Source organism: Clarias gariepinus, chromosome 13, assembly GCF_024256425.1.
Source record: "Clarias gariepinus isolate MV-2021 ecotype Netherlands chromosome 13, CGAR_prim_01v2, whole genome shotgun sequence".
Taxonomy (NCBI): Eukaryota; Metazoa; Chordata; class Actinopteri; order Siluriformes; family Clariidae; genus Clarias; species Clarias gariepinus.
The window spans coordinates 18,481,269-18,496,455 of NC_071112.1; the positions used below are offsets into that span (position 1 = coordinate 18,481,269).

The 15,187-nt window shown below is 36.5% G+C and overlaps 1 protein-coding gene across 2 annotated transcripts in view; it reads left to right on the forward strand.

Moving 5' to 3' along the window:
• Nucleotides 1-4,553, forward strand: part of slc35f4 (solute carrier family 35 member F4) — a 33,858-nt gene extending 29,305 nt beyond the window's left edge. For both annotated transcript variants that reach the window (XM_053509587.1, XM_053509588.1), the window contains exons 6-7: nt 1,755-1,844; nt 3,381-4,553. In XM_053509587.1, the coding sequence (XP_053365562.1) occupies nt 1,755-1,844; nt 3,381-3,622 (332 nt within the window). In that variant the 3' untranslated portion in view covers nt 3,623-4,553. The remainder of the gene's footprint in view (nt 1-1,754; nt 1,845-3,380) is intronic.
• Nucleotides 4,554-15,187: the final 10,634 nt, after the last annotated feature.

The window sequence follows — 15,187 nt, forward strand, 5'->3', positions numbered from 1 at the left end:
AGAGAACAGTGATGCTCTTTTGCCTCCACCATGATTGTTCAAAATGAATCATAATAAATACTTTCAATTATGTACCTGCTCTAGTGTATTTTCTGTGATTAAAAGCAAGCTTCTGAATAGTATAACTATTTTATTGACTAAGTAGTTAAGATAAACACTATATTGTTTCATTAGCTTAAAATACACTACTGATGGATTAACATGAACACTGAAATGATGCCGTTATCTGTTCTAGTGATGACATACGTTTATCAAGTTTGAAGCTGAAATAAAAGGAATGAATAAAGTGGAATAAATATGTAAATGAATATGCAAACTCTTCTGCTGATATACATTATAAGGTCAAAACTATATAGTACTGAGTCCCTGAAAGTGTTGCCGTTTCAGAAGAGTAAATTTGTAATTGTCTTAAGAACTGTCCAGTGCTTTATTGAAACCTGCTGAACCATCATCATTAAAAAAACAAATGTGAATGACATTGGAAATCACAGCTTTGTTTAATACTGAAAGTAAGAGCATTTAAACACATATATTGTAATGTGAAAGACCTCACAGGAGTGGGACTAGACATTTATTCATTAGTGAGGCTAATCTGAATAAATGATCAGATAATAGCATCTGACAAATATCTTAAATTTAAATGAATAAGGCTTTGATTTGCTAGAGAGCTAGAGAGCTTGATGATTGGATTTTGGTACAATGGGAAAAGGTTATGTCTGATGAGTCCAGATTTACCCTATTCAGGTGTAATAGTATAAAAAGAATCACGCCCTTAAAAATTACATATTGTTGCTTTGCAGCCTGAAATGAAGACAGACAGTTTTTGTGTTATCCAGCTGTATTTACTCAGTGCAACTTTTAATATCCTAGTAAAAGATATAGCACCATGTCAGAGAAAAATAGAAGAAAAAAAAACAGTGGCCTAGTCAGAGCCCAGACTTAAACCCCATTAAAAATCTGTGAAATGACTCGAGGACTGCAGTCCATAACCGGTCACCATCAAAGTCACCATTAACTCATCTCGAGCAGTTTTGCAAAGAAGAGTGGGCAAATATTGCAACGTCTAGATCTGCACAGCTTTGTGTGCCATTAAGACGGTGATTAGTTCACCTGATTAAGTTTACAAGTTATTTTAGGAGGGAGTGATTCTTTTCACAAATCAGTGATTCTGTTTTTACATTTTTTTTTCCGACTGTCTTCTTTTCAGGCTGCAAAACAACAAAATGTGGTTATTTTCAAAAGGCATGATTCTTTTCTCTACCCACTATATGAAACTTTTTGAGTGGCCCAGTGACATCTCAATACACAATATCATATGCATACTTTGCGTTTAGCTCTAAGCAAAAACTGTGTGACACATCCATGTTTATAAACCTAAATATACTATATTGAGGAACACACCATCACTGACCCAGATATTGAATTTGCTGAGGACAAAATGAAATACTATAGTAAACTTTTTGGAGTGCTGAAAATGCTTAGTGAGAGAAATTTTGGGTTTATATCATCAAATTACACTCTGAAGTAGCATTTCATCACCTCAGCTATTCGATATGTGGTGTGTCAGCAGGAGTACGGCCGATAGTAAGAGATCCACTTGTTTACTGTCTTTTAAAACTGAAGTGGAACACTAATTCTCTGAGGAGCGGGCGGCATCGATTGTTTTTCTGCAGACATTTTAAATTCCCACTAAAAGCAAGTGTCACAAATTATTTTTCTCCCCCCTTTACAGTTTCTCCTTTTTCTCTTTACAGTATTCAACATCCTGGTGAATGTAGGTGTGGTTCTCACATACCCCATCCTCATATCGATCGGGACTTTACTCAGTGTTCCGGGGAATGCAGGTATATGTGTGTGTGTGTGTGTGTGCTTAGTGCATTTAAAATACATTCAGTGTCATTTAGTTGTCTGAAAAATTCAGTAAATTACCATCTAAACACATACAGTGCATTCTGTAGCGTTTCTCTCTCTCACTCACCCTCTCTCTCACACACACACATACACTTGAGCAGGATGTCTCAAGTGATTAGTGTTTTGATGTTCCATCCTCCCCAACCCTCTCTACTGCTAAAAGCATCCAAACCATTACGCAGCAAATTTGCCAGCCTCCCACAGCATCTCTCTTTCCTTAAGATACCAGAGAGAGAAACCTGATCAGCGGTGTGTATCCTCAGCAGCAGCAATGCTCATCATAAAATAACACAACCCGTCGCCAAGCGACACTAAATGCTTGATGAAGATACTTGTTAGTAAATCCAGCCTGCCAAGGTCAGTAGGTTAATTCAGGCTCAGCTTTTTAAAACACTACCATGTGACCCCCTTGAGTTATTTGTTCTGGCTGCGGCGCGGAGATGATCGCTGCCGTGGTGCAGTTGTGTTTTATTCATTCATTTATTTATCTATTTATTTTGTTTCATTTTATCACGATCTCCAGCTTTAAGGAGCAAGTGGAGCTAAAATTCATCTCCGGGGACCTAATTTACTATAGTCATTAACCAACCAGGCAGGAAATAGCCATAAACCAGTCATTAATCAAGTTCCAGAAATTGCTTGTGTTAATGATTTCAGCTTATACAAATATTATGCTTGAGATTTAGTGATGTGATAATAGCCTTTAATCCTATGTTTGAGTTTACCTCGTTTTTAATTGTGGTATGTTTTTTATAAGACCGCCTCACGGTTGAGTTGGTGAATGGAATGAATTTAATGAATAATTTTAAGGTCAAGGTCAACTTTCTACACATTCTTAAAAGGAATCATTTAACTCTTAAAAGGAGTATTTAAGCTAATACATTATTCAGATCGAACACTTTAAATATAAATATGTTCAAATAGGAGGCATGCATTTTATATATATTTTTCTTTTAATTAGAATGGTTTATATGCCACCTGATCAAGACTAATAATGTGCATTAGGAGGCAATATCGAGGAGCTAGAAAGTCAAGCAAGGAGGAGAGTTTCACCACTTTCGTGCATGCACAAATAAGTAGCCATGATGATGTAGTGATTAAACAAGGCCACTAGTTTGTTTATATCTTGTGAACTAGGTTCGTGCTTTGTGAGGAACTGTCAGAGCCAGGATCCACAGCCTGTGCTCACAGAGCTGGTGTTTCCACAGAGACTTCCACTGTTTCTAAAGAAAAATATTAATATTTAATTAACATAAAAAAATCTATTTTAGATAATTTTGGGTTTAAATCCAAAGTCATATGTGGGAATATTTGGAGCACTATAAAAACATTAAAAATACTATAAAAAACACATTATGAAATTGGTTTTGCACAAAGAAGTTAATCAAGATGAACAGTGAATGTAGAATAGTCTAAGTGCGTTAAATAAAGCATTTTTTTTTTTTCATTTCTGACATGCTTGTGTTCAGCCATTGACGTGCTAAAGCATGAGGTGATCTTCAGCGTGGTACGTCTGGCCGCGACCTGCATCATCTGCGTGGGCTTTCTGTTGCTGCTGCTGCCTGAGGAGTGGGATACGGTGACGCTGCGCTTTCTTGCCACACTCGCTGACAAGAAATCAGAGGAACACGGAGAGGAGCTCACGGAGTCCAGCGTCAACATGCGCAGCCGGAGCAGAGCCAACGGTGCTGTCTCGATCCCGCTGGCATGACCTATGACCACTAGTGCTTGGCCTTAGAGATAAAGAGTGCTAGAGATCCACCATGAGGCAGTGCCTCAGTCATGGATACTTTGGGTGGATGGAGAAAAAAATGGATTCAAAAAAATTTATATTGGGATCATAACATGCTGTGACAACTGCATCAAAGAAGTGGAAAGTGGGCGGAGCTGAAAATCAGAGGCACACAGCATCACTTATCGCTCCTATAGGTGAGATGACAAAGGAGCATTTTTACAGACTGTGCTAAAAAGGAAAATCTCCCTTTATAAAAGAAAGATGTACTTAAAATACTTGTTTTTCTTGCTGGGATTTCACGTTCACATTAACGGGAGTATGTTTTCTTAAGAAAATGAACTCTCATGATGAATGGAGTAAATAGCCTTTTCTGTTTGCACGCCATTATCCCAGCTATGCCTGCTGAACCCTGATATGGATTGTATTCTGTGAATATAAACTCAGTCAGGGCCAATTTGGCTCACTGTATTAAAATGCATGCATCTGAGAGAGAAGCATATATAATACAAATGGTATTAACATTGTATCTGATGGTATTATACTGTACATAAGAAAGAGAAATATATCATCCAGTATATGAACAAGGCTCACTGTTTATTGTTACACTGACATGAAACATTTAAACTCGGCCTCAAAATGTTGAAATGGCAAAAAGTCTGACACTCATTATCTTTCTAGAGAAAAACATATCACTGTGAAAGTTACAGTCATTTAGCAATGAGTGGAAGCAGAAATTGCTTTGAACTAGAGAAACATTTCTAATCTGTTCTTTATCACCAGTCACATTTTATGTAACTTACCACTAACAAGTATGGGCCTTAACTTTGCTCATTTGAAAAAGGAAAAATATTTGCCTCTGGGTATACACATTTTGAGGAAAATAATATAATTTACTTCAGATTGGTGTTGATGCTCCATTAAGTTAAAATGAAACAGAACAGTGTCTAGCAAAAAAATGAGGATAATTAAACTGTTTCAGTCCCATTACATTCATTACGGCACTCGGACAGAGAGAGAGAGAGAGAGAGAGCACACCATGAACCCACCCACTGTAAAAAAATGAGTGATTGAGGGGAAATAATCTATTTAAAAATAAGCAAAAACTTAAGAACTATCATTTCTGAAACTATCATATGCAAGTTAGTCCGCCAACTTACATTTACACTTGTATAAGACAATATTAGACAAAGCGTGTTAAGTCAAACTGAAACTTTTGATTGTGCAGAATAATAAAACACAGTTATGAGAGTATAATCCGCTGTTACACTAATGCACTTATCCCAGAGTTTTAATAGTATTTGGATACCATCAAGGTAGAAAGATTTCTCAGTATGCCCAAGCTATGATCAGACCGCCTGCTTCACGTCTGAAACACTGGCCTCCCGGGAACTCCTTTAATGGCCCAAACATGTGGAAATCACTTGGAGCGAGGTGAGGTTACAGCATATGTGGCAAATCACTCCCAGCCGAGTTCCTGTAATGTACAGTACAAGTGATATTGTGAATGATCCCACAGACAGATGTGTCTCTTCCACAAGTTGGTACAGTAAGTCAATTTTCAAGAATGAGGTGTTCCACTTACTGAATGTTGGCATGAAATATTTTTAAAACTTTTGCATCAATCAGTTGCTTTACTGGGGCTAAGAGTCTCCCCCATACTGTGCTTGAAGTCATTTGTAAATGTCAATTGGTTTTATGACTTCATTCACAAGAAAGTTCTGGTTTGACTTTAAGCATACACTAAACTTCCTATTTTCTTAGTATTTTCCAATAACGAAATTGGTCAATTTTTAAAAATAGCAGAAAACCATGAACAAACTAAAGTTTTTTGTTGTTTTTTTTAATCTTGCTGACACAACTGTAAAGAAATAAGTGTTCTCTATATTTGGATGAGAGGATTAGCTGCCAAGTCATTTCAAAATCATTTATTCTTATACCCTGTTACACTTTAAGTTGTAATACAATAATAAAATGGATCTTTTGGTTCTTATAACCTTTGAACCTTTTATTCATCATGGGTGTCATTGACTCAGCTATATACTGCTTTGGTTCCCATTTATTTCACTTCTTCCTATAGATACATTCGGGCTGCATTAGCTAAGATTGAGTACTTTCTTTTTATTCTGCAATGACATATTTTATCAAAGTTGCTGAATATATTAAAAAGTGAAAAATACTTAAATGTAATGTAGTATGCATATTAGTTAACACAAAACCTGCATTTATTCATTGAAACAATCATTTCAACACCAAAAAGGCCAAAAAGGCATTTAAATGTTTTTGATAAGTGCTTCATTCTTTATTTTAGTTTTACCATTGAAATAATTTGCCCCATGTTACTATATTACCATATACTATATTTAAAGTTGCATTTTGTGGAACACAGTTTACATTAACATCCAGGTGTTGAAGTGACATCTCACCATGTGCTACAGATGAAGGAAAAAAGTTACCTCTTGTTCCTAGTCACATGTTTATGGGTTATTTTGTTTTAGTCCAGATGTTTTGTTTCTTCTTAGTCAGTCCAAAGACTATACTAATTTTCCTTACTATTTCAAGAAAAGCACATATTGGAACTGTAGGATTATAAGGTTCCTTCTGGTTTAAAAATTAATAGAATATAATGGGTTGTTTCACACATGGCCTGTTTTAGAGCTCAGAATGATGGCTGAGATAAACATAAAAATGATCCGAACTGGCATTTCAGAGGTGGTCTGAGTATGGTTTGTTTGTGGTACATTTAATGTGTTCATCGTGCAAGCAAAAAGGTATTGGTCTTCTTCACATTTATGGGCTTTATGGGTCAGTTTGATGTACATAAACACAAAGTTCCAGCTATATACTGTAGGTATTTTTACTTATACAGTGGAGTCCAAAAGTCCACACTGGAATTCTAGGATTTTTTTTTTTTGTATTTAAAATAAGAAATAAACAGAAGGTATTACTCACTGTACTGAGTCGAGTGGTTGGGGTATGGGGTTCTGGAGCCTATGCCAGGAGATTTAGGGCACAAGGGTACACCTTTGACAGGGTGCCAATCTATCGCAGGACACGGACACATACACACACTACGGACATTTTAGAGATGCCAATTAACTTTGTCAATTGTCTTTGGACTGTAGGAGGTAATCTGAGAACCCGGGGGAAACCCACCAAGCACGGGAAGAACCTGCAAACTTAAGTCAGGAATTGAACCCGGACCCTGGAGGTGCGAGGTGGCTGTGCTATCCACTAAGCCTCTGTGCAGAAGAATTTTGAAAAATTTAAATCAAACCAAGCAAATTTTCAATAACTTGAATACTCATTATTCAAGATACTGCACTATTTTTGGTCCCTTTTGATAATGCCCATGTTTATTGCTATGTATAAAAAGGTCAGGCTAAATTTCTTGTATGTTCACCAACACTCCATTTGATCTAAAATAGATCGGTAGGTTTTTCACAAAGTCCGTGCCAGCTCAAGTAGACATATAACAAACCTAAACTGGGACATACCAAATACAAAGAAACTTCGAGGTTCATGTAAATAGTTCAAAGATTCTACTTTTCTCTCATATTGTTATATATTTTGTAATGAATTGTGTTGTATTAAATTTAAAAAAAGCGAAATAGAAATCTTTTTTATTAGTGGGCTAAGACTTTTGGAATCATATATATCATAAAATATCATATATAATATTTTAATATCTTGCAAATTGTCGTATGAACTTAAATCAGTTTGATAACACAATCCGTAAAGAGTTTTTATGAAGAACAATTGTAGTAGATCCTGTCAATCATCAAGCATAACTCCCTCAGCTGTGGCATGCCTGACCAGGCAGTAGGAGAGACGTCCCCTCGTCAGCATCCAAGCATGTCCACTCTGTTACAGAGTAACTCATGAGGAATGTCACTATGGTAACATCCCAAATTCTGAAAAAAAAAGAAAAATATAAAGCAGGAAGAAGGGTGTATACCTGTCAGTCTGTAAACAACTTTGCCTTACAGTAGTTCCACAGAAGTTAAAACGTAGAGGAAAAACAGCATAGAAGCTTGGATGATTCAGACAATACTGGGCAAATCCTGAGAACTATACTCTTTCCCAGAGAAGGCACACCAGAAAAGCTACACTGGAAGTCAAAGGTTAGAGAGTCTAAAATGCTGACTTTTATGCTGGCACTGTGTCTGTAAGGGCCATATCACTCCTATCAAAGTTTTATGGATTTTATAATGTTTATTATGTAGGGTTTTTTTTCTCGATTCCACTGCTAGTGACTAAAAATGGGGACAAGCAACTCCAGACCAAACATTTGTAAGGTCACACCAAAAGAGGAACAGCCTTTCCATCATGCAGCCTCAGTGATGATGATCACTGCTGCACAACATTGTCCACCCCACCAGAAAATCATCCAGCTGCCACCACTAAAGCAACATGTACCTCAGATTTTCTCGTCAGCACCAGGTCAGTTCATTTAAACTCCACACTAATTTATTTCGAATATATCTTGTGAACAGGCTTCTTTTTTGAAGCCCAGATTAACAGCCCTGGCTACCTGCCTTTCCATTTCTTTGTTAAAGTTTCCTTACCTACAGGCAAGATTAGGGTTTACAACAGTATTCTACATTTCCTTTATACCGTCAAGTATATCAATAATGCTTTATTTAATGTGTGCTGCTTGAGTGTGTTGTAACCCATCTGTTTCCAGGCTTGCAGAATCTAGATGCTACGCCAATCCACAGCATCATTAAATCTCACCCACCACTAAAAGCAAAGGTCTAAAATCTCGCCATGCGCTAAGCTGTGCACACATATTACATTAAAATTGTCATATTAATGGTACTGACAATAAATATTTCCTTGTGCTCACAGGCATGGCAACCAACAGAGTCGCCAGCAGTGTCTAATGTTTCTGACGAACATGTTTCTATGGTACACACATGCCCGGTAATCTGTCTTTCTTTGTTTTTCTTTATTTTCAACAAACTGAAGGTTGATATGAAAGTTAAGGAAGAAGTAGTCATAGCTGCAATTTACTTGCAAAGGGAGGGAGAAATGCGGTTGTCACTAAATATTTCACTCCACATCAAAGAGGGTGCTGTGGCACAGGTAGCAACCTACTGGTACAGAGCATCTGCAATGTTTGTATGCATGTGGTAAATGTTTAATCATGGTTAAGGTAATACAAGTTACATATATATTTACCTGTGTGCAAGGACTACTGGTTGGACAAAGTTAGGGACTAAATTGGGCTTGAATATTATGGGTGTGTTTTGAGTTTAAATAGATGCCAGGCACAGTAGTGCAACATTTAGTGATTTTAAAGTGCAAGGTACAGGCTTTGTTCTTAATGCAAAACTCTGTACGGTTAATGCTTGTAAAGAGTATTGTATGCTTACAAAAAACTCAGAATCTATTTCCTAATTTCGTTTGCCTTGTTAGAGCTCATTTTATGGTGGGTAATCTAACTCATGTCTTATTGAGTGGTGCCGTGCATATGTACTTCTTCCATGTGATTGGATCCAGCTGAAATGTCTTTGTATCAAAAGTAAGAGAACATTCTAATTGTGGATTTTGTCTTTGCGCTATCATGCCCCTGTTTAGACAATTCTAGCAGAGAGAGGGCCACTGGAATTCTTTAATTTGGTGCATCACAAGGAGAAATTGCCAGATGGTTTGAAATTACCAGGAATACTATTACCAGGCTAGGGAACATGTTCCGGACATCTGGTCCGATTGCCCTTGGATTGGAAGGGCCACAGGGACAACAGCAACGCCAAGACTAATTTGATGGTGATGCAATGCAATGATGTTTGGATGCAGCTGGACTTGCTGGACATACAAGGATACCATACTGTCAGCCAATGCTGGCTCAACATCATTGTCCATGTCATCTGAATTTGACATTTTTGGTGCTGATGGACACATTTTTGTATAAAATCAAACTGTATTAAACAGCCATAACTTTGGTAATAAATGTATAATTTGCATCATTTCTTTTGTCAATGAGTATATGCTCCTGTGCTCCCAGTGATCCAGACCCCATCTGCCCTCTGCACCTACTGACTCATCCCTACAGTATGCTGAACTGGAATCTCTGTTATATTGTACTTTCAGCTGCATAACACACATGGTGTTATATCATCTCTTTCTGTTATCACCCAGATGAGGATGGGTTCCCTTTTGAGTCTGGTTCCTCTCAAGGTTTCTTCCTATTGCCATCTCAGGGAGTTTTTCCTTGCCACTGTCGCCGTCACCCTTGGCTTGCTCATCAGAGACATTTCATTCATTCATCTCATTATTATCTAGACACATTTTTCTCACACATACACAATTTATTATTATTTTTTTATATAAATTTCTTTCATTTTTGTGAAGCTGCTTTGAGACAATGACCATTGTTAAAAGCGCTATATAAATAAAATAAAATTGAATTGAATATATTATTTCATTTGTCCAAAGAAGATCCACAGGTGTGATCTAAAATAGATGTTTAGAAACCAAGAGGAAGAAGTTATAGAAGAAGCACAAATCCGACAGCTGGTGAGCACTGAGCCTTGCCCTGGTGCTCCCTGTGGGTCTGATTACTGTGCTGCTGGAGTGGAAAGTAGCCTGGGCTGAAGCCACAGTGTTACCTCCATGGGATCCACTTTGCGGGTATAAAGCAGGTCCTTCCTTCCCCCTGGAAAGCCCCAAATTATTAACACTGGTCATAACTGGTCATCAACAGGGCAGATGTTATTATGAAATAACATCTACATTATAAAATAATATCTGCAGTACTGTATATTTGATGTAGCCTCCAACAAGTCAACTGCTCCAGCACTCCAGCATCTAGTTTATTTGCCACTCAAATGTTGCCACCCATGAAAATAAATGTATTTCTTAAGTGGAATTCTTATGTTTTAGGTCCTATAATTATTATTTATACATATTTTTTCACAGTTTTCGAACTTAATTTAATAATTGTTTAATTCTGTAAAGTTGCTTTGCAATAATGACCATTGTTAAAAGTAGTGACAGCCAAAACATGGTATTATTGCTAAAGTGTCTCACATAGGTGAAAAGGTAAATTTTTAAATAGGATCATATAACACCATTGTTCTTGATACATAATGCCTCTTACATTCAATCCATGCTTTGTTGTTTGTAAATGTGCATACACATTTATATTTTTATCATATAAAAAGAAACACATTATGTAAATGCAATTTTTTGCCCTTTTATGTAGTGTCTGTAACTTTTTTAAAATTTAAACCTTTCAATGATCTTGTCATTCACATGAAACTTGGCCAATTTAGATATTACATTAAAGGACAAAAAACTGATAAAAATTATTATTGTAAAATGCAAAATTGTTAAGATATTGCAGAATGAATTTAAAATGGTTACCGACAGTACAGATTTTTTCCTTAATTTTTCACAGAATGCTTTAATTTAAAATATGCCTCTATAAGCTTACACAAATTTTAGTATCAATCCTCAAAGAAATATGAATGATATTTATTTTAAATTATTATTGTTTGAAGCAAGACAGTATAACACTAAAAAAATTGCCATTTTGGGGGCACATATAAAATCATCTCTCAAAAACGACTGATGTTGGCAACTTTTTACGGAAGCAAGATTGGTCACTTCCATGTTGCATAAACTTCAGAAGTATCTTCTTTGTTACACATTTTCTTTATAATATGTATTACATAAAAATCAGTACCAATACTGTGTTTCGACCGTATATGTATAAAATTGAATTTAATTGAATTTAATATTGCACAGAGAAACGTCAGAGGGGTCCTGCCTGCACAGACAGCACTGATTGGTCAAGCAACTAAAAAGCGTCAATCCCATCGGAAGTACCTTAGGGAGCAGCGAAGAATTTATACTTCCAGGGGTGAGTGATTGAACTTTGGAGGTTTTGATTGGAAATAGTATATAAATTCGTCTTGTTGACCTGCTTGAATATTCTTTGCTCACTAGCACATATATCATAGTACACTTGACTTCAAAGTCTGGTCCATTAAGTCTTGTGAACATGGATCAGCATAGGTAGTGTTAGGGTATACTTGGGAACAAATATGAAACTGAAACATATCTAAAAACGGAAGCAGACCGTCGATCTCTTCCTCTAAACTGCACAGCCATAGCTGATAAAGTATAAAGGCAGGTAAAATGTTCTTCTTGACATTTTCACCTAAATATTAACATTAAACATAGTCTAAAAGTTAAATTCCTCATGTGCCTTTTTCTTCATCCTAACTGGCAAGTTATGTGCAAGTATGCTTGGGTACACAACAATATTACTAATCTAAAAGCAACCAGGGAGAGCAATTGTACTGAACACATTATGCAATCATGTCTATTGTGAAAGCACCCAAAATCACAGCTCCTACTGAAAAAGTAAAACGTAATTTAATTTTCTGATTTTTCTAGTTGGAGGAAATGGTAATGTGGAGATAGAAAAAATCAGACTCGTGTCAAGGCCAACACAGAGAGACATCTTCTGGGATGAGATGACTGGACAAAATCTGGACCCTAGGGAGCTCCTGCAGTCAAGCCCTCATTTGACAGATCCAGATTCTGAAGAGAAAGAAATAACAAAACAACCAGACTCAGCAGTAGGACTCAGGGGTAATTCAGGCGATTTCTCCATGGACTTAAATGAAGAAAGTGCAACAAAATTACCAGAGAGAAAAACACAGCGACGTTTACCTTGGCTTGAGGACTTCCGAAAGCGTGAGCAAAACCATGTGAACACTTGGTCTGTACTGGAGGATGGGTGGGGACGCTTCAAGTGGCTGGATATGCCTTGGGGGCGTTGTGAAAAGACAGAGAGGGAACTGGGTAGAAAAACTACCAGTCAGGTCAATTCAGTTCAACAGAAGCAAACACAAGGAGCAAACACAAATACAAATAACTTAGATACTGATGTGGATTTAAGTATAGAAACAAATAGCCTTGACTAGCCACTCTGCTTTTGAGCAATGTACAGGGTGCAATGGATAGGCCTCTCATGGTCATGTATCTTGCACTGAAGGCCTAATAAAAAATAGATTTGTCTGATGTGACATTTTTAATCATCTACATCAGTCTGCATAGTTAAATGTTTAATTTGCGGCCTTGATTATTTGTAAATGACTTAAACTACCCAAGTGGCATCCATTTGTGTTAGGAGAAGGTAACCAGTAGCCTATTTAATGGTTAACTCTACCTAATCTTAGGGTAAATGATTTTTTAAAAATAAATGTCGACTGTCCCATATAACAGGTCTGGAAGCAATGACCAAATTTCATAAACCAATTAAAAATAAAATGTTTGTGTAAGAAAGGCTTTAATCTAAAAATAAAGATAGACATCAGTTGATACGCTAGGCAAAGCACAGCATCCTGGTGGCTTTTCAGGTCCTAGCCCTTCTGAAAACAATGTGCTAGCTGCTACCAAATGATTTGCAGCTGACATAATTATCATGATAAAATGCACATTCATTTTGGTTGTACTGTGGTCTTCATCCAGTAGAAATCCTTTATCCGGTGTGAAAGTCTGCAGCTCACTTCATTACACACTGCTGACTGAAATACTCAACTCGTCCAGAAAGAATTTACACCAAACCAATAAAAAATTATGGTTAAATTATTTGCCTGTATCAAGCAAAAAAACATGAAAATGACTGGATTGTGTTAAGAATTGTCCAATGCATTATTAAAATCTGGAAGGATAGTGGAGAAACATTAATTTCACAGAAGAAGAAAAAAGAAAAAAAGAAAGCATTTCCACATGGTGTGACGTGATATCACAGGATTGGTATTAAACAGCTCTGTCCATAAGAAAACCCTTTGTTCGTGATATTAATAACTAAAAGGGATTTATTTGTTAGGGAGTATAAATATTGGGCTTTGGAGAAATGGAAAATATTATGTGGTCTGATGAGTTCAGACTGTCCCTATTCCAGAGTGATGTTTACATCAGGATAAGAGGGGCTGCGAAAAACAATGCACCCTTTATGCATAGTGGCCACTGTACAAACTTCTAGAGGCAGTGTTATGATCTGGGGCTGCTTCCATTGGCCAGGTCTAGACTCAGCAGCATTATGTGACAAAATTAAGTCAGCTGATGACCTGAATCCACTGAATAACCAGACTATCACATTAATTAGTTTTTTCCCCCTTATGGCACAGGGCATATTCCAGAACTATGAAGAAAGTATGAAGAATGATTTTCCAACATGAAACGGCAACAACATGCATGCATAATCAAATAATCTTTTTTTTGGCCTGGCAGTGTATTGGTGAATGGTGAATTTGATACACCTAACTTTGATTGGAATACAGATTTTCATCAGAAAGACAGACTGTTGTACAGTAATATCAATCAAGCAATGCATATTAATCCATGTAAATTTTCTTCTAAGCCAATATTCACAATGTACATGATAAGATGATCAAAATGTAGGGTAAAAATCAAGCAAGGCAGACAACAATAAATCATTATCCATTTGCAATAAAAAATCAAATAATTTATTTATACTTTTTGAACAAAATCTGTTGTCCACTTAAAACCAAAGATTTGCAAGAAATTTTGTAAGAGGCAAGAGTGAATGGAAAAGTAATGGGATGACAAAATGTGAACCATTTCACATTTTCTAACTCCATGAAGTGAAGGTCTTGATCAGAAGAGACTTGGAACCAGATCTCACACACAAAACTAAAATAGTGGAAAGCAGATCCACTAATCATTCCTTGACCAAACAATGACCAGACCACACAACATGATCATGTCTACTTTTACTATTCAGAATGCAGCTAGGACCTGCCAGCTGTTACTTAAAAAACTGTTGGGGTTTGTAAATTAACCTATAGTAAAGATCTCAGGCATTATTAAATGAAATTAGTAAGTAGGTGTGGAATTGAAAGAGTAACTACTATTCTAAATTGTTTTATAGTTGCATATTCTCCTTATCTCATACAACAACCTAGTAGGTCAACATGAACTAAGATGTAAAGAAAAGCCCAACTACCAAATAGACATTAGTGCCTTTTCAAATTTTGAAATCTGTACCTAGCATAATTTAGGCCAAAAGAGTTTAAGTTATTTAATTGGAGGCATATCTGGCAACAGTGGTGAATGATGAGAGGGGACATTTACACAATAACAGCTTACATTTCCATCTCTCAACAGCTATTCACGTCCTGAAGAAGCCCAACCCTTTACATAAGCAAAGTCCCTCTCAAGTGTATTATAATTGTTAATAGGAATGGAGTCCTTAAAAAAAAAAAAAAAAAAAAACATCTAGTCAAAGAATAAGAGACCAAAAAGAGAACTGGACACCTGAGCCAGTTTGTTTCGAGTGTATACAGCATCTGTGTCAAATCTATGCCTGGAAATTAACCTAAGTTTAGTATAAGCATTACATTTCTTATTCAATTTGAGTTCACTAAATACAAATGCACAATTCAGTTCTTCAGGAAATAAAAAAATGTCCATCTGAGCAATACTGTTGCACCTCTTTACAAAGAAAAGAAATTACATTTTCCCACCAAAAATTTTCATGAGTTTCCAAGAAAATACAAT